Here is a 20,489-nt window from a genome sequence, read left to right as displayed (position 1 = left end):
CTGCCCAACAACCGCGCCAACCACCGCTCTCGCTCTCGCGATTCTTTTACTTTAAACGTAAAGAAAACTCATACTAAGGGTGTTCTGTTTAGCAGTTTTTGCGGCAAAGAGTCACAAAGACATTTTCAGTGAAATAATAAGAGAATTATCTACCCTGTAGCATTGTGATACAGCCTGAATTTACACACCGAACCACAAGTCAATCGGCGAGGCGTCACCGTTTCATGGTAGATATCCCACCCACTCGCACGAAGCGCTTCGCTTCAAGCTTCCTTGTGCGAACTGCTAGGGAGTGGAATTCAGTGTTTCCTGATGGGTATAACCCTACCATATGTAGGTTTTGAGACAAGTTTTTGGGGGTCAATATACAAGTATATACAAAATTACAGCTGGGTATCTCGCATTCCGAGATTCTTACCTAATTTTTCCTTATTTGACTGGACTAATGGGCAGACGTGCTCCATCGTAGGCCACATCATCACTTACCATCAGGTAAGATAGCGGCCAAACGTCGACCCATTAAATGTAAAAAAAACATACAATCTATAAAAAAATTACCAATTACTTTATTATTCTCTCACAAAGGAAGATTTCGGTCACATTTTCACTTTTATAAATAAAAGTTCTAATCTCATAATATTAATTTACGTTTTCCGTTTGTGGAACACAGAGATATTATAATAACAAAGAGATATTTTCGTTTCTTTTATTCAGTTCTCGACGATTTTTTCTTGTTACGTCATATTATATTATATTACTTTGTTTATGGGATTAACACCACACACAACGTCACACATTTTATCTCCGGAGGAGTAGGCAGAGGTGCACATTACGGCACGTAATGCCGCTATACAATGTACACCCATTTTTCACCATTTGTGTTATAAATCCGATGTAATAGAGGGTGAGCCTTTTGCCATATTCTGGACACAATTCCAGGCTCCGTGCTACTATCGAGAAATTTTCGAAAATCCGAAAAAAGCCCAGTAATACTTTGCCCGACCCGAGACCCCTTGTTTGGTAGTCGCACTTGCGACCACTTGACCAACGAGGCAGTCATTAACACCTTTGTTGACATACTTTGTTTCGTTGTGTGAGTGAGGTTACCGGAGGCCCTATTACCTCAATCTTACCAACCCCTGATTCCCCAACAACCGTTAAAATCTTAACCCCCGAAATGCCACAATAAGTCGCAAGTGCAAGTCAAGAGGTCAAGGGGTCTCGAGTTCGATTCTTGGATCGGACACAGTAAAGCTGTTTTTTTTTCGATTTTTTAGAAAATTTCTCAATAGTAGCACGAAGCATTGTGCCCAATACATGACGTAGATTCACCTGCTATTATACGAGACCTATTACACAAATAGAGAAAAGTGAGTCTACCTCGTACAGTGGCATTACGCACCATAATGTGCACTTCTGTCTACCCCTTCAAGGATAAAGGGCATGACGACACTTTGTTATGCCCATTTTACAAATTTGTCTTTCTAAGATAAGCCTAAGACTCTTAACGACATTGTAGTACAAAATTATATGCGACACCTAAAGATTAGGTAAATGTTAGTTCAGGAGCTTCGTCTAGCTAAGTAACTCTTAGTTAATAGATAGTGAAAACGGCTATTATTCTATTGTTTATCCTATGACATAACAATTTAAGCTACATTTTAGTCTAACCCTTATCTTGAGATCTGTCACCGTATTGTATTCACATAGTAACTTGGGTTATATAATTATACCATTTTGTTGAACAATACAATGCTGACACAATTAGTGGACAATGTTCAAACTATTCAAATAGACGAGACATGATACGCATATTATATTGTGTAAAAGACGGTCTTATCTTCGAAATTGGGCTCAGTCTTCAGCAGCCTTAGTACGAGTTTTCTTTAAACGAGAGCGCGTTCAGTGCTCTGTACCCTTAGTATGAATTTGCTTTACGTTAAAAGTAATCGAAACGAGAGCGCTTTTGGTGCTTTAATTGGTTGGCTTCTTCGAGCTGGCCAATCAGAGTGCCGAACACGCTCTCGTTTTGATTACTTTAAACGTCAAGCAAACTCATACTAAGGGTACTGATTGGTCGGTTTATTCGAGCCGGCCAATCAGAGCCCTTTTTTTTTTTAGGGGTAAAATCATCCTATGACTTTTCTCGCCTTGGCGCGAGGCGAGAGGGAGTGTCAGACTCTTACTGACTAAAAACCACCCCGTTCCTTCTCCTGCTTTGTACGAGCCGGAGCCCCGGTAAACCCGCTAGGTAGTCCGCAGCTTTTGGAGGCCAATCAGAGCCCTGAAGGCGCTCTAGTTTCGATTACTTTAAACGTAAAGCAAACTTGTACTAAAGGTACAGAAGGAAATTCGAATAAAATTCGGGGGCCCTAGTGAAAAAGGGTAGTTAATTTTAATCGAAAATGAATTAATCACCTATACCAAATAATGAGAAAAAAATTCTTCATCAATCAAGTTGTATACCTATAAAAAATATCACATGTATCTTATACAAAGCTGACAGCGCGCGTACCCCGCGCTTACCGCCTTTTTGTATTGACGTTATAAAATACATCATACAACAAACTATTTAAAGTTCAAATTTAAATGACAAGTTAATTTCTGAGTTGGTTTATATGATCTTATAATTTGTAGATAATAAATAATAATTCATTCAACCTCAATTACATTATGGAACGAATATTATAATAACGGGCGAAAATAAATGAAATGCTTAGAAGAACATACATAAGCTGCTCAACTTTATTCGAGTTGTAAGAGGTCAATGAATCCATATAAAATATTATGACAAGCGAATACATATGTATAGTAGGTATTGTAATACAAATATGGACTATATTATTATCATTTTCCTGTCATTGGTTCTTGCCATGGTCAATAGCCCAGGTCATGGTCTTAGGTCAGAGGAAGAACTGCGATTGAGATATTTAAATGTTTTTTTTATCTATACCATCTATACTATATAATATTATAAAGCTGAAGAGTTTGTTTGTTCGTTTGAACGCGCTAATCTCCAGAACTACTGGTCCGATTTGAATAATTCTTTTTGTGTTGGATAGCGCATTTATCGAGGAAGGTTATAGGCTATAAAACATCACGCTACGATCAATAGGAACCGAACAGGGCAGGTGAAACCGCGCGGAAGCAGCTAGTGTTACATAAAAAATGTAAATGTACACCTCTTTGGTTGGGCTATTGGAAGTATCGATGCCTCACAAGGGGTGAGTCGATTCTTATGTCGGGCAAGGTTACAATCGAATATTTTGTAATACAAGCTAGGTCGGATTTTTTTATTATGGTATATGCTGGTAAACGAGGTGATGGAATATCTGATGGTAAGCAATCACTGCCGCCCAAGGACACCTGAAACACCAGAGGCGTTACAAGTGCGTTGCCGGCTTTTTTTGGAATTAGTAATTTAAGAATAGTTGGGAATTGGGAATAGTGAGAAGGAGGGTAATTGGGCCTCCGGTAACCTCAATCAGGCGATCCGTCTGCTCGTTTACCGGCTTGTAACTTGTATCATAAAGAGTGTATTACTGTGGCAAAACCTTAAACATATTCAACAAAATACGTTTCATAAATATACAATGTCCTGTAAACCTACAGACACATCACACAATACTTATTATTTGAGTGACGTCACACAAATTTGTCTCGATGCTGACGACTTAATTCGATAAACTTTATCGATAAAATGTAATCGATTTATTGGTATTCGTGAAGACTTATACAAACTCGTTACTTTTTATCTTTCAACTCTTGTAGTTTTGAATTGTAAATGACTTTTATTCGAATAGGCATTTTGAAATATTATGAGTGCGAACTACGCGATGATATGATAGCAGAGAGATTAAGTTGTCTAGCATCACGCTCAGGGTTCGAAAGCTGGTAAATGGCTACGTGACATTTTCCAAGTTATAATTTATTTATTTATTTAATCTTTAATGTACACAACACAATAAAATAGTGGTACATGAGGCGAGCTTAATATCATATGGCATTCTCTAACAGTCAACTTTATAATCCGTATTTTTGTAAATAATTGAGATACCTCTGACATACTGTATCTATATTTTTTATTTGTAAACCCAACTATAGAACAAAATCTTAGTTTATCGCTCAGTCGCAATCGTAAAGTAACATCTTTTCGAAATAAACTTTCCCTAATGTGCACCATAACTGCACGGTTGCAGCGGTGACTGGGCGACCGGCCATGCAACGTTTAGCGAGTTCGATTCCTGCACGGAGCAACTCTTTATGTGATCCACAAATTGTTGTTTCGGATCTGGGTATCTTGTGCAGGTGTATGTGAACTTGTATGTTTGTAAACGCACCCACGACACAGGAGAAAATCCCAGTGTGGGATAACGTAATTTTTTTCAAACAAATCTCTGTCTATCCCTTAAAAATCCATCCATCTATCCATCCTTTATAAATGTCATAAAATATCAACCAAAAAGTCAAATTATTCAGTCAACAAAACATCACAACGTATTTAGAGCAACCTGTATAAGTCCTTACATAAGTTAACGCATACTGCAGAGGTCTGCAATACTCAGAAACATATCCTCTATCACTTGTATGCTATATAACATAACAAAATATCTTATAAACCCCAAAGGTATATACAAATATTGTATATACAATGTAACACCCACTTTACTCCTGTTATGTTATGAATCCCACGTTATAGAGTGAGCCTATTACCAATATACCACATGGTGCTTTTTAATTCCTAAGTAGTGGAACACAGACGCATATTCGACCTAAATGCAATACTTTTCCCATTTATGTTTTGAGGCCAATTTAATAGGAAATTCTATTTTCATACTCCGGTCACAATTTTCAACAGCGTCCTACAAAATGTATTTTCCGAAAAGCACTTGAATAATTTCATTTCACTATCCTACGATTCTGTGCACAAATATTAAACTCAAAATTGTATTCCGTTTATATAATTGTGTTAAAGGAAAATAGGACTTACCCATAATGAAATAGGAGTCACTGTTAGTTGTGTGATGTATTTGTTTTTTTAAACACGATTGTTTGTAGACCACGGGGGTTGAAACGACGCGACGTCCACCCCTCACAAGGGTTGATAGCGAACTGAAATTCTCGTGTTCGGGAGATCTAACTGTTGCTTATAATAAACTACCTTTGCTCCGGGCATCGCTCGTATATACTTTAACAGTTAAGTGGCTATGTTAAACCGCAAGTGTGAACTAATTAATTACTGCCGTACTCGGAGACATTTAATTGATCACTTAAACTATTCCTTAGTAACGATTTTTTCCGAAAATAATTGCTAAGGACTGGGTTAAGTAATGCGGGTCTGCGGGCGGCGAGCAAGGGTAGCTTGCTGCCCGAACAAAACCAGACCCGCGGGTTCCGCGCGCTCCTATAAGAGTCAGACCACCACAGATGGGGCCTAGTAGGGCTGATACCCGACGCGGAGCAGCGGACTACCTTGCGAATTACCGGGACTCCGGCTCAAAATAGAAGTACATACCTAGGTGGTGTTTAGTTAGTAGAGTCCGATACTTCCTCTCGCTTCACCCAAGGCAGGATAAGACATTGGATGATCATTGGATATCAAAAAATGATATTATCTGGTTTATATCGTTGTTGTTGAACTGAGAGGCTTTTGTTCATGTGCGGATTTAATACGCCAGGATTAATTGTTTCAGTGTTTTCATAGGTGTGTATGTACCTAGTGAAGATTCGTACTTTTTATATTTGATTTTTTTTTAATTTTGATTTGAAGCCATTTTTGAGCCGTGTTACTTATTTATCTACTTTCTTTTTCTTTTTGCCTGCAATATTTTATAATGGTGCAAATAAATAGATTTTTTTCTTTCCATCTATTTTGCTTGCAAATAGACTGTTTTTCTTTCTTTCTATCTATTTTGCTTTAAAAAAATTAAGGCAATCTACAAGTTTGATAAAGTGACCTCCAGTCGAGTTCGTTCGCTTCAGTTTTATAAACTCGTCAGGCATCTATATTAGGTCTGTACGTGTCTTCAAAGAATTTCTATTATTGAATAAATAGCTTCTCCCAGCTAGGAACTTAAATTTTAAGACTGCGGGTATTTCAAAATGGAAGAGAGAAAGGCAGCTTATTATTTATTGGTGTTCTATTTATTTATTTATAACTTTTAGTATTGCTTTATTGCTCTAACACCCACTCAAATACTTAATGATTACTTAAACTACTACTTAAACCCGCTTAGTAACATATTTATATAGAAAACTATTGCTAAAAACTCGGTTAAGCAACTATTAAATAAATTCAAGTACGGAGTCAATAAAGATTTTGATTTTGATTTCACCATTTGTCATTTATCTTATGAATTCCTTATAATAATTGCGCCTTCACATCAACAGCCTATTAGTGGCCACTGCTGACCAAAGCATCTGCTCACACGGAGAAGGTTTGAGCATTAATCTCCACGCTTACTCAATGCGGGTTGGCGATTTCAAACTTATAATTAGAAATTATAAGCCCAGGTTTCCTCACGATGTTTTCCTTCACCGTTTGCCAGTGGTGTCTAAATAATCTTAGAAAGTACTTATAATTCGGAAAAAGTCACATTGGTACTTGCTGATGGCAGGTTTCGATCGCGCTCTCATGCATGAGGAGCAGGCGTCTGAAACCTTCAGAAACGCCTTACCGTTCACAAATTGAAACAAACTACTCCTTCAAAGTAGTTGTTAAGTAACTCTATAATAATATCTTCAAGAAGAATTTTACCGCAGTTACAAAAGGTACCAAGTAAATTGAAAACTGACAATCGATTTTGAACCTTAAGTTACAGTCCCTAGCTCTTTACTCAATGTATGTGAGATAGTTACGTTATATTATGAGGCTTTAAAATTGGATATCCTTTACAAGGGGTAAGGTTTAACGAGGTGGTAGAGCGATAAACTGCTACGTTGGTCGAGTAATGATATCTTACTACGAGATGTCAAACAAGAGGTGTCAGTTACGATTCCCGGGTCGAGCAAAGTAGTTTTTAAATTATTATTTTCTGAGCCTGAACAAGTTTAAGGCATGGCCTCTTTTTCTTTCTTCTTTCTTTAAAAAAAACGATGCCCCGCACTATTTTCTCCTCTGTCGTGGGTAACGGACAAACATACAAGTTGAGATGCACATGACACTCATACCCGAAACAACAATTTGTGGATCACATAAAGAATTGCTCCATGCGGGAATCGAACCCGCTATACGTTACACGGCAGCCAGTTACCCAGTCACCGCGCCAACTGTGCAGTCAACGTGATATTGAGGATTGATGATGATTGAGGCCCATATTGCACCAGTAGACTGCCACGCGTATTAGATCAGATCGATCAGAAAAAGAGGTTTCACTTGATTCTGATTATTTCTAATCATGTGTCTATAATTAAGTGGTTATCACTGTAAGATACCAGTTCCAGAAACAAGCTTATTACGGCAAACTGGGTTTTAAAGATAATTATGTATATCATATTTATTTGTATTAGTTTAAGGCTTGTTATTTTACAATTTATATTTTCTTAAAAGTAATTAGTCTGTGAGCATTCCTAAAAATAAATAAGTAAAAAAAGGTAAATGACCTCATGAAAACGAACTACTTTTACGACAGATAAAGTCTGCAATAGATTTATTCTTTACTGTTTTTACTTTGTTTGTTGTATCAAGAAGGCTTTTTTCTTTAAGTGGTCGTAAAAGGGAATTCTAGTCCAGTTCAATCCTGCGCTGCGTCAACCACAAACAATCCGAGGATTTTTAGCTTTTGATAATTGAAATTCAGAAATAATATTGTGTTAAGATGTAATTTCTTTTAAAAAACGTTGCCCCGCACTAGCATTTTCTCCTGTATCTCTCCTGAGTCTCTTATCTATACTAATACTTATATAATAAAGCTGAAGAGTTTGTTTGTTTAAACGCGCTTATCTCCGGAACTACTGATCTAAATTGAATAATTGTTTTAGTGTTGGATAGTGCATTTATTGAGGAAGGTTATAAGCTATAAAATATCACGCTATGAGCAATAGGAGCCAAGTAGAGCGGGTGAAACCGCGCGGAAGTAGCTAGTTCAAATTAAAGATGGTATTTAGTACCTTGATGTGATAAAGAGGGACTCTACTTAATGAGTAAAAAGCAATAGTAATTAATTAGTATAACAGAATTTGAAAATCGAAACTAAATCTTTAGTCAGCATTAATAACGTTACTAAAAATAAATGATGCATTAATAAAACAATTTAATTTTAGTTAATGTACCTAACTTAAAATTTCCATCTCATAACTAAATTACTTGATATCGAAAAGTGCTCAACTTGAGCCAATGTCACCTTCGTATAATAAATTAATGAGAAAAAGGTCTACGGCCCTTTCTGCTCGAGTAAACAAAATAAATTATTATTATACCTAATAAAAGATATGTACTATCTATTGCTTAATTCATGTGAAAAATTTGAAAATTAAATATAAGTGGACATAGTGGTTACCGCTAACCGCTAACTCAGATTCATTTAATGTTTACTTAAACCAGTTCTTAGCAATTGTTCTCTGAACAAATTCGTTAATACCAGTTCTTAGGATTTTTTTATGGAACATATTCGTTAATAAGGCATAGTTTAAGTAATCATCAAAAGTCGCTGTTCTACGTCACTTAGGTTAGCTACATAGTTGTAACACTTCTGGAATTGTAACACAGAGTTGTTAGTCTTTAGGGGCGGTACTTGTCATGTCAATATCTGGTTCAAAACCACAACTAAATAACATGACGTATGCATGTGTAGGTATATTTTATTCTATGGTTTAGTTATCTATGTAGGAACGAATTTTTAGTCATTAAGAGTCTGACACTCTCTCGTCTCAGCCAAGGCGGGAGAAGTCAACGAATTATTTCTTTCAATTATTTCTCTCTTCAAAAAATGTATATCTGTGGATGTATCTAAATAGATTAACATTTAATTATTTACCTCAAACATAACACGCAAATACAACACCGTTTCTTTCTATTCTTATATATTTTGCTCTCAAGTCCACAATATAGCACATAGTATCATATTTCCACAACATAGCTTTCAATGTCTGCTTGCCTAGTCTCTTGTGCATAGTTTTATGTTATTTCTAGGAAAATCATACAACCACAGTACCGTACGACAATTTTTTAACCCATTTAGACGTAAATAGACCAGATAGACTCTCTACTGAGAATTTTTAATGTCAGGGTTTAAAAAATTAAAGCACAAGTGACCGTTGGGTGTATTTGGTATAAAGGAGTATATAGAAAATATGAGTAGACTACGATACTATACATATACTCAAATCGAATGTCTCTGTGTGAACACGATTTTCTGTCATTGAAAAATGTATTGTAACATGTTAAAAATAGTGTCGGATATGATCCGTATAAAAAAGAAAGAAAAAAAAACTAATATTTTTTTTCATTTAAAAACGAAAATAATAGTTATAAGTGAAAATTACAGTACCATGAGTTTGAAGCATTATAAATAGTATTTATAAATAAATAAATAGCATTTATCGATAGTCTCTAGCAAAGACATAAATTTTTTGTATGACGAATTTTAGTTCCACACGTGACCGGTAGAGGCGTTATGAAATATGAAGAATATCACGTGATGTCACTTCTAGGTACATTTTATACGTAGAAATTACGTATTTACTCTCACCTCTAAGCTTTGATTCGTTTTATCTAAGTATTGTTACCTAGTCACCAATTGACTGACTTTGTAATCAAATTCCTTTGAACCAAAAAAGTAACATTTGTCTTCAAAATTGGATAATCTCGGTACAAATAGCCAATGATATTGAAAAATGATGAGTAATATGAGGATTATACTGTCATTCTGTCTCTGTTATGGTACACACAGGTGTTCTGAATGACATGGGATTTCATAGGCTTTATAAAATAATGTTAAAAGATAGTCGTTAAGACTCACCCATTATTATATACTTAGCTATCGTATTTCTCTAGCTAGTTTTTGTAATAAATAAACGTGTCATTTGATGCAAAAACATAACGTCATTAAGTGAATATTTAATATATTTTTAATACTTAATAGGATGACGTTTGGTAAGTGATTTTTCGTTCGTGTATTTAAGTAATTGTAAAATATATGTTATCCTCCAAAATCATCGAGGCCCTTTTGTAAAATACCCTATCAACGAACCTTCTCACGGAATTTTCCACAATACAAATAAATACATAGATATACATCAAAATATCTAAATATCTTTGCATTACATCAAGCAGCCCGGTGACCCCATTGACCCAAATTTGTAACGACAAACGCTTCACGAAGTTACCCCTAACTACAATTAACTACTACTCATTAATGTCGGCTAAACCACTATCTATTTGTATTTGTTTTACATTAATCCTTGTAAAGAAGGTAAGTTAAATTAATGACCAAATTAAGTTTTTTTTTTGTATGTATGTACAGTCCCTGGCTACATTCTAGACGCATCCACATTGTTTTTAGTTCTTAATTATTTAGGTGTTTAAAGGTTCCTATTGAGCATAGCGTGATGTTATATCGTGCCGTAATCAATAAAAACAGTTTCAATTGAAACCAGTACTATCGAAAATAAGCTGAACCAGCGACTGTACCTATTCAGGGAATAATTGGAACGCTCCCGAAAAACGCTACAATTTATTTTTGTTTTTATAATTTTAACTATTTTTGTTTACCTGTTATTTATGCAACATCAGTCTTAAGCAGTTGATTACAGCTATTATAATAAAATTAACATTTAATCTCATATATTTTTTTAAATTAATCTCTTTTTTTACCATCGCCTGTTTTCAGCATTTGGAAGCGTTCCGTTTACCCCCTGAATAGACCTTTTATCCTTCTCCGTGTGAGAAGAGACCTTTTAGCAGCAGTAGGATGTTTGCTGATGATAATACATTCTCATATGCTGAGAGAATCAGATCGATCTTTAAAAGATATGGATGACAAAAATTTGAAGAAAAACTAACAGTTTTAATAAATTCATTTATTATCAAATTATCGTATAAAAATACTCACTTATAACCTATACTTATAATTAAAATTAAACCTAACTTAGATATAACTTATAATTAATTATTTTAAACTGTACAGAAGTCATAATAAATATTACATTTTATTATCTAGATTTTGTTTTAAATAATATTTTTTGACGTGTAAATTCGTTTCATTTCATTATTCTTGAAAAAACAATATTAAAATATATTGGTTCCAATCGTTTGTTTTAGTGTTTTATTATTCGTAAACTAATTATTATTTATTGCACCTCAGTGAAAATCGGGCTATTTTTCCACTATCCCGATAAATTTTGGAAAAAAAATACTTTTACAAAAGCCTTACTTTGAATGATTTCCCCCCTTAAAAAAATCCCTGGACCATACGAAACACAGCAAGCTTTTTATTAAATGGAATTGAAAATTGAAATCTTTATTTTTGTATGTAAAACTTTACTTAGCGTAGACTATATGTCTAGCACATATTTTTCGATACAAAATTGTAAATTCTATTTCATTTAATTTATTTAAATAACAGTTTTCATGTATACACTAAAAAGTTAACAAATATGTACAAAATAATGACATTAACTTCGTAAAGGCCCTTGTTTCAACCTCTATTTTGCAACAAAAACAAAATTCAATTTCATTACTACATCTCACAAATTGAATTAAAAATTCAAGAACTGAATACTAATTAAGATCATTTATCTACATTTCAATTACATACAAAAATAAAATTCCTAATTTAATTTAAACAGTTCAACAAATAACTGAAGAAACATTTACTCTTATAATTAAAATACCGACTACGTGTTATATTTACAAACACAATACACGTAAAGCAAACGATTACAAACCACATTGTAAATTAAATAAAGCTCTGTTTTGAATGTAAATAAGCAAATCAGATACGTTTTACGATAAGGTTCTATGGAAATTTGTTGATAAGGTTCAAATTTGCTTGAATTCATTGGAAAAACGTATTCGAAAACCGCAAGAAATCGTGTTAGCATAATCAAATAATTCTTTCTTAGTGGTAGGTCTGAGGTGGTGGCGGTCTCTATTAAGAAATAGGGAAGGAAAGGAAAAAAGACTTAATTTATTAGTCTTGTTCGTAATTTAGATATCATTAAAAGATAAGCTTGAGACTAATTTACAGTACGGATCAACTCACTTTACGTTAAGTCGACCTGATCTAGGTCGATTTATGGATGGGTGATCGAAAAGAACATTTTTTTATAGCAGTCAATTTAAACTTCTGTGGCACTTATTGGAGACTGATAGTCAATTTGGAAATCTACAGGGTGTAAACGGAACGCTCCCAAACGTCTCAAACAGGCGATAGTAAAAAATAATTTTATTAAAAAAATATAAAGGAATTCAATGTTTATTTTACGTAATTAATAATAGTTGTAATCAACTGCTTAAGGTTGATGTTGCATGAATAACACGAAAAAAAAACGAATAAATGATGATAAAAACACTATTTTTTTATAGAATTTTTTGAGAAAATTCCGTTTACTCCCTGTATAACGTATTCTAGAAAGCATAGTTTTATTCATTAGCTGAGTAGCACAGAATGTTAATGAGGCTACTGATTAAAATTCAGCGTAACTTTAGACTACCAAAAAGTTGAGATAAAAGTCACAATAAATGTCATAAAAGGTCTAAAATTTAAATTGTCTTAAATTCATCATGCAAAAACATATCAGGACTTTTAAGATCATAAAATAAAATATTCATCAAAAATAAAGTCAATATAAATGATCCAGCATTATATCTTAACAAATAACTATATACAACAACAACTATATACATTTCCGAGTTTGGGTATAACATAACCGAACATTATACCCAAAGTCGGAAACATTAGGTACAACGATACCCAAACCCGGAAAAAACGTCAACATTCTTCCGAGTTTGGGGGTGTGTGAAATTTACCTAAAAAAAATGTAATATTTATTATTGTAATCTTGATTTTGATTTACAGGTGGTGAGTCCAGGCCCTATACATGAGGCATAGGCTATGGCGTGAGGTAAAAAGTTTTGCTCGAAGCTGCCCGTAAACAGATGAGCCCAGGGTCCTCTTGCAAAGACCGCTACATCTTCACCTCCATGAGTCTCCCGATTTATCGGTACCAAAGACGGGTATGTGTAGTTTGCGTCATCTGTAATTGAATGGAGAATGTTAATATTACGTTAATTAAAAAAATACCTACACATTAATCTATTTAAATAGATTTAAAACATTATTAAGTGATAACCTACTACTTAGTAATAAGTATAAAAAAATTAAATATATCGTCGACAACGTTAATTTTGTATGAGAAATTCAAGTCATCAAAACTTTAGATGCATATAATTTGGTCAGTTTTGATTGTACGACAAAACTAAGTATACAGATCTATTCGTTACATCGAGGGCTTCATAGTTACACACATGTCTAATAAAAACGTTAACCTACTCCATTATAGTTGTAGAAAATGGATGGATTGTTATAACTAGAAATGCTTTGGAGATTTCTCTCTATTTCAGGGCTCATTGATTATTCGATTGGCAAGATTCTGAGTTCAAGTATTTTGACTAACAGGAAAAGTCTTCCAATTCAAAGAAAGCTTTGGATTTTAGGAATTATCAACAACAATACGATTTCTAGAATTACTAAATTTATAGTACTCCTTCACGGAATATAAGTACTAAGAAGCAGGTTATATTTCTTTTTTATCTTTAAGTAAATTTATACTTTATAATATACTAGCTTCTGCCAGTGGCTTCGCCCGCGTTCCCTTGGAATAAAAAGTATCCTATTACCCAAGTCAGCTCATAATCTGTCTGTATACTACAGTACTGCATACTGTTCAGTTGTAACTTTCGTGAGATATACTAATTATTATGTTATCGGCTTACTCACGTAACTATTTGACGAGGAACTCGACTAGTTTCAAGCCATGCAAGAGGCTCATATTCATGAGCTCTATTCATGAAACTAGTCGAGTTGCTCGTCAAACAGTTACGTGAGTAAGCCGATAACATAATCTATACTATAATATTATAATACTATATAATATTATAAAGCTGAAGAGTTAGTTTGTTTGATTGTTTGTTTGTTTGAACGCGCTAATATCCGGTCCGAATTAAATTATTTTTGTGTTGGATAGTGCATTTATCGAGGAAGGCTATAGGCTAACGTCACGCTATAACCAATAGGAGCCGAGCAAAGTGGGTGAAACCGCGCGGAAGTAACTAGTTAAGTATAATTACGTAGTTTCAACTTACTAAAGTCGTCGTTTCCTAGATTGTACCGGTGGAACCTGCCAGCCTCCTTGTACCCTGGCCCGTTGGCGTAACTTAGTGTGGAGTATGGCATGTTATCTGACGCATTATTCTGTAATATACAAAAGTATTAAAAATCTGCTCCACGTAGGCAGTACAAGGCAAGTACAAGCAAGACATTTGTGCATAATATTGTTTTCAAACCCTAACATTTTTGCGCTTTCCAGTCAAGCAAGCAAAGGCTTCTGGTCTTGGCATTGGCAATTTATTAAATCTGATATTGTGCCCATATACGGGAATCGCAATATAACATGAGCAAAAATGGTCGTCACATTGTATAACACTTTCCACTTTCGTATAAGTTTAATATAGATTGGTTGCAACGTTACGCCTTTTATCCCCGAAGGCATAAGCAGAGGATGCACATTTCGGCACGTAATGCCGCTATACAATGTACACCTACTTTTCACTATATGTGTTATACGGTCCAATGTAATAGGGGGTGAGCCTATTGCCATATAACAGGACACAATTCCAAACTCCATGCTATTACTGATAAATTTTTGAAAAACCGAAAAAGGCCCAGTACATTGCCTGACCCGGGAATCGAACCCAAGGCCCTTTTTGCGGCAGTCCAACGAGACCTTTAACCCGTTGTCTATCGGAACGCAGATCTACGCGAGACACAATGTGTCCCACACTTTCTATTGTGTCTTATATACAGACATACAAGTGGTTAATATAGATTCTTACCTTATTAACAAGTCCTAGAATGTCAGAACCTCGCTTGCTATATCCACTATATGTCATTGTGTGACTATGGTCAGAAGTTACTACGATCAGTGTTTCCTGCAAGTCCACTAATCTTAAAGCAGCTTCAACCGCTTTAGCAAATTCAGCGGTCTCATCAAGCGCTTTACGGGCTTTAGTCTCATGATGAGCTGTGTCTATTCTTCCTCCTGCAAACATTTTTATCACGTGAGAAATTGTTAAGTAAATATATATATATATATATATATATTTTTTGTTTAAAACTTTGCCCCACACTAGGATTTTCTCCTGTCGTGTCGTGGGTGCGTTTACAAACATACAATTTCACATACACATGAGACCCAGACCCGAAACAACTATTTGTGATCACACAAAGAATTGCTCCGTGCGGGAATCGAACCCGCTACACGTTGCACGGCAGCCAGTTGCCCAGCCACCGCGCCAACCGTGCAGTCAAATAAATATATAAAACCTAACTTATTTAATGTCATCTTTGGGTTTCTAGTTCCATCTGTAAGCAATAAAAATTCTGTAGCCAATGACTCAATGTGAAAAATATGTAAATACAACATTTATCTCCTGAATTGATAAAAACCATCATAAGGAAATTCACGTAACAGACACGTGCGGAATGCAATAAAAATACTTAAGTTATGTACTCAATTCGTTAAAATGTATTATTTTTTAGTCATTCCCCGTGAGAATCTACCAACCTTCAACAAACAAGAAAAACCCATTCTTTTTCTTCTTCAGCATCTGAATAGCTTTCTGAGTCATTTCGGTTAAAGTTGGGTCGTCATCGCCTGCTTCCAAATGGTAAGGCATATGGTCAGGGGAAAATAGACCTAAGACACTATGATATAAGGAGTCATCTAGTTTCAAGAGTCCCTCTTTATTGTATACGAATCTGGGAAAGACTCCCAGGGCCTCCTTTCGTTTCTTCCACTCTCTAATGAGGTCTACTCCATCACTTCTGTAGCCGCGGTACCCTTCTGGATCAGTTTGGGTTTTGGGGAAGAAGTTTCTGCGCCCTCCTCCCAGTATGACCTGGAAGACAGAATTTTGTTTTATGGACAGTATAGTATGAACTTTATCATGTGTCTGACAAAGATTGTGGTATCTTGTGAAATGAAATGTGTGTGAAATACTTTTAGTATTTTATAAGCCGGTAAACGAGCAAACGGATCTGATGGTAAGCAATCGCCGTCGCTCATCAGCCATCCGCAAGGATTGGGAACATGGGGAAGGGTGTAATTGGGCCTTCGGTAACCTCCCTTGCATAACGAAAGACAGCGCAAACGTTGTTTCACGTTGGTTTCCTGTGAGGCCGTGTTTACTCCGGTCGAGCAGGCGCACTCGTGCCGAAACATGGTTCTCTCACATTTAATAAAATACAATACTTAAACTATTAGCACTCTTATGTCTGACAACGGACATGATGTTATCTTCTTATCGTCATGCCATTTTATCCCCGAAGGGGTAGGCAGTGCTATATACTGCCATAAACTTCGTGCCTAGCTAAAACTCAAAGAAGCCCAGTCATGCTTTGCTACCATTACTCACATCAATATTACTGCCAACGCGTCCCTTCACCAACTGGGTGGCTATATCCTCGCAGCGGAGGCCTTTCTTCGGCAGGTCAGTATCAGCCTCCCATCTCCTGTCTGCTGAATGTGCGTATGATGCCGCTGGAGTAGCATGCGTCACTCTTGTAGTGGTTACAATTCCTGGAAGAAAATAGCCGATTGTAACACGCCGCCTTTTCTGTATTTCCTAATATGGTATTGTGCACGGTGAGCGGGAAATCCACCGCCCGCCCCGCGGTCCTACCCCGCATGCGCCCGCGCGCACCTCGATCGCTGAATGACGCGAACGACAATCCCCCTGCGCTGATATTAGTGTATCACCCGCGTGATACACTAATATCGCTATGTCTCATAATCTCTCATAAACTTGTGTAATAATGTTATTATGTAAAGTGTAAAGCTCTGATTATTGTTTTCAATAGACCTTTGTTCAAAGACTTGGTTTTTTATTCAGATCGCCCCAAACAAACTCATAACTGAGTATTACAAGATTAAATTATAAATAGATACTTAACGGATTAAGGATCTTTATTGAGGTCAACTTAAGGAAATTCATTCAGTACCTTACAGCAAGTATGTGTGGAATGCAATAAAAAACAAAACACTAGAGTTACTCAATTCTTTGGAATGTATCTTTTTGCACCTTTGCATTCCACATTACCTTAATCACGTAACACGCAAATGTAAATTTCGATCCATTTGATATTTTAACTAAATTTGATTATCATCATGACTTGCATGCGCAGATATGTAGTAGGCTGCGTGTCGTCGCCGCGTCTGCGCACACTGCTCATGATGAAAAGTCCCTTTGTGATTCGAAACCAGTAGTGGAATGCAGGAAAGCTCTAACTAACTAGTAAGTTAGTAGATTAATTTACGTGAATTAAACATAAGCCATTAATTTACGTGAGTTAACCGTGATTTTTAATTAATTTAGTACGGTATGTCTCACGATTCATAACATTCAGAACATTCAGTAATTTAATTCGAAATATTTGAAGAGTTCAGTTTCGATTTAATGACAGTCGACTGTAATTTTCTTCATTTAATCGTGTAATCTAGGATGATATATTTTTTTTTTTTTTTTCCGGGGCGAAAATCATCTAACAACTTCTCGCGTCTTGGGTGAGGCGAAAGGGAGTGTCTGACTCTTACTGACTAAAAACCATCCCGTTCGTTCCTACTCCTGCTTTTCGAGAATCTAGGTAAATAAGGCCATAAACACAACATTGAAACTAAGATTAATTGAATTTTTGGCTATATCAACGATAATATTGATCAACTGTCTATTAGGTCCACTTACCGGTTCCTTTGCCGGCTTTTTGGGCCCAGTCCATGAGTCCAGTGACAGAATGCAGGCCATCTCTCTGTCCCCTACAATCCCCACGTTTCACAGCCGCACTGAGCCCCACAGTCCCACTGTTGGCCTTTACACCTGATAGGTAAGCGGTACCACTGCACGCAGAATCTGCGACGTTATTATCTACGCAGTAAGTCTGAAAATTGATTAAAAGTTAATAAAACACAACGAAAATTTCTTTTAAAATGTCAATGACCTCTGTATTTTGTCAGAAGACCTTCAAATAACTTTTCCTCAAAAAATAAATTAATTAAAAGACAGACTTTTGTTTCTTTTTAGCATTAGTCAGGAAAATGGTTAGGAAATAAAAAATATTTAATTAATTACATCATTCTAATATTTTCCATCTGATATGGTACACATACCTTAGACAGACCCGTGTAAGGAAAAGCTTCGAAGCTCAGCTTCAGTTCTTCACCCAGGTGTCCATACTTCTGACCCAGGTACACCCTGGTGGCAGCCAGGGTTGTGATGCTCATACCGTCTCCGAGGAACAGGATCACGTTCTTTGCTACCTTCGTGTTTAGGAGATTGGATAACTGGAAAATGAAAAGTTTTACAGGATCAATATTAAGTAGTTGTCATATAAAAATAAGACAGGTAAAACAGTTATTTCAATCCTAGTATTCAAACCTCAAGTTCGTATTTCAAATGCCACAGCTGATAAAAGCGACGAGCGACTATGGTCTCAGAAAGCATAAATGAGGTTTTTTTTGTAAAAAATTGGACGTTAGGCATACATCGTACCCAGAGCTACGTACCACCTAGGCTACTGGGGCTCCGGCTCAAAGGAGTGTAGGAAGGAAGAGATTTTTAGTCAGTAACAATCTAACACTCCCTCTCGCCTCACTCAAGGCGAGAGAAGACATTGGATGATTTTCCCCACATGAAAAGACATCTATCATCATCCTATATCACTATAGGACTATTTAAAGTGTTACCTACTACTATCCTACGACAAGTAATTGTTATGTATCTGTGGTAATAATCTACGGTGATGGATGATCTAGAGGGACATGGGCTAAAACGCAATAAAACAGTGTCTATATAAAGTATGGACCTTAGTAAAATGCTGTGATTTCACCGAAATTGCCCTTTTATAGTAATTAGAAAAAGCCGACCAACAGATTTATTTGCTTATAAACCTAAGTCTTCATACCTATTGATTTAAAATGTATTAACAAACTAAATAGTTTCTTTTTAAGGTCTCGGTCTGGGTCAACCTAAACTTTAGTAATGAACTTATAAACCTATAATAGATTTACAAATAAGTATTAACTACGGTACAAAATTTCTGTGGCTTAATAATTTTATTGAAACTTTACAAATTCTGCTACTGACTACTAATAACTGTAGTTAACATTCAGTCTTAATTTTAACTAGAAATTCGTTTCAACATCGATCTGCAATAATAGAGAGTTAAATAAAAGTAATATATACTAGCTTCTTGAAGTGGCTTTGTCTGCGGCTTCTTGCCGCAAGATAAAAGGTATCATTGCTCAAAAAGGTATTAAAACCTAGTATTGGGAGGGGGGGGGGAAATAATCAAATGACTTCTCTCGTCTTGTGTCAGACTCTTACTGACTAAAAACCACCCCGTTCCTACTCCTGCTTTTCGAGCCCTGGTAAACCCGCTAGGTAGTCCGCAGCTCCGGATATGCCTACTATTAAAGTTTAAATTAACGAGAGTCGCCTGTATATATTTCATTCATTATATTTGTATTTTTTCATATGTATTTGATTGTAAATACCTTTGATTGTAATATCCATTGTGCTTGCATGTTCCAATGATCCTTATTCTTCTCGTCGAACACAGGAGTTTCTGAATTACCTGCAGAAGAGAAATTAGCAAATATTAATATCATCATCATTTATCATCATTCCACAAAATGTTTAAACATAAAGTTACATTTTTAAATACATAAATAACCTCACACTTGTCTTCCATTGGGGTAGGCAGAGACAATAAACCTGCTACGAATTGCTACGAGTCTTACATATATCTTTCGCACAACAGTCATCTCTTTTCATGCATCTCGTCGTTTAAGGTACTTTTAGCCCTTCTTTAATAAATCGCCAATTTGGTCTCCAAAGGGCGCCCTCTACCGACGACCCCATTCATATTCACCTTATATATTTCTTTCGTAAATATGCTTTTATCTATTTCTAAATACTACTTATAACATAATAAAATAATATTTAAAAATATAAAAATAGGAGCCGACCGACCTAAAGGCCAGTTATTAGGGTCATTGTATCTGCCCATATTTCTACTAAGGTAATATAATTAACCCATTTTTAGTTAAATAAGCAAGCAACTAAGATCCGACAGTTCGATGCACGGAGCATGATTTTATAACATACAAATTATTTATTCATTATTCAGCTTTAAATATTAATGACTAGCTCCTGCCGCGCGGTTTCACCCGCTGCTCGCTAAAGTGCTAAAGTTTTGCCGTGATAATATACA

General features: G+C 35.6%; 2 protein-coding genes across 2 annotated transcripts in view; both read right to left on the bottom strand.

The window, feature by feature from the left end:
* Nucleotides 1-5,108, bottom strand: part of LOC118269223 (uncharacterized) — a 58,726-nt gene extending 53,618 nt beyond the window's left edge. The window contains exon 1 of the mRNA XM_035584226.2: nt 4,991-5,108. Coding sequence (XP_035440119.1) covers nt 4,991-4,994 — 4 coding nt within the window. The 5' untranslated portion in view covers nt 4,995-5,108. The remainder of the gene's footprint in view (nt 1-4,990) is intronic.
* A 5,944-nt stretch (nt 5,109-11,052) lies between these two features.
* Nucleotides 11,053-20,489, bottom strand: part of LOC118269437 (alkaline phosphatase, tissue-nonspecific isozyme-like) — a 44,031-nt gene continuing 34,594 nt past the window's right edge. Inside the window, exons 2-9 of the mRNA XM_035584549.2 lie at nt 19,771-19,850; nt 18,385-18,558; nt 17,963-18,155; nt 16,637-16,800; nt 15,787-16,120; nt 15,056-15,261; nt 14,306-14,414; nt 11,053-13,197 (exon numbers count right to left, since the gene is read on the bottom strand). Coding sequence (XP_035440442.1) covers nt 12,992-13,197; nt 14,306-14,414; nt 15,056-15,261; nt 15,787-16,120; nt 16,637-16,800; nt 17,963-18,155; nt 18,385-18,558; nt 19,771-19,850 — 1,466 coding nt within the window. The 3' untranslated portion in view covers nt 11,053-12,991. The remainder of the gene's footprint in view (nt 13,198-14,305; nt 14,415-15,055; nt 15,262-15,786; nt 16,121-16,636; nt 16,801-17,962; nt 18,156-18,384; nt 18,559-19,770; nt 19,851-20,489) is intronic.

This window comes from Spodoptera frugiperda, chromosome 2 (genome assembly GCF_023101765.2).
Source record: "Spodoptera frugiperda isolate SF20-4 chromosome 2, AGI-APGP_CSIRO_Sfru_2.0, whole genome shotgun sequence".
Taxonomy (NCBI): domain Eukaryota; kingdom Metazoa; phylum Arthropoda; class Insecta; order Lepidoptera; family Noctuidae; genus Spodoptera; species Spodoptera frugiperda.
Note: the sequence above shows the minus strand (reverse complement) of the source record. Positions and strands in the feature narration are given on the sequence as shown.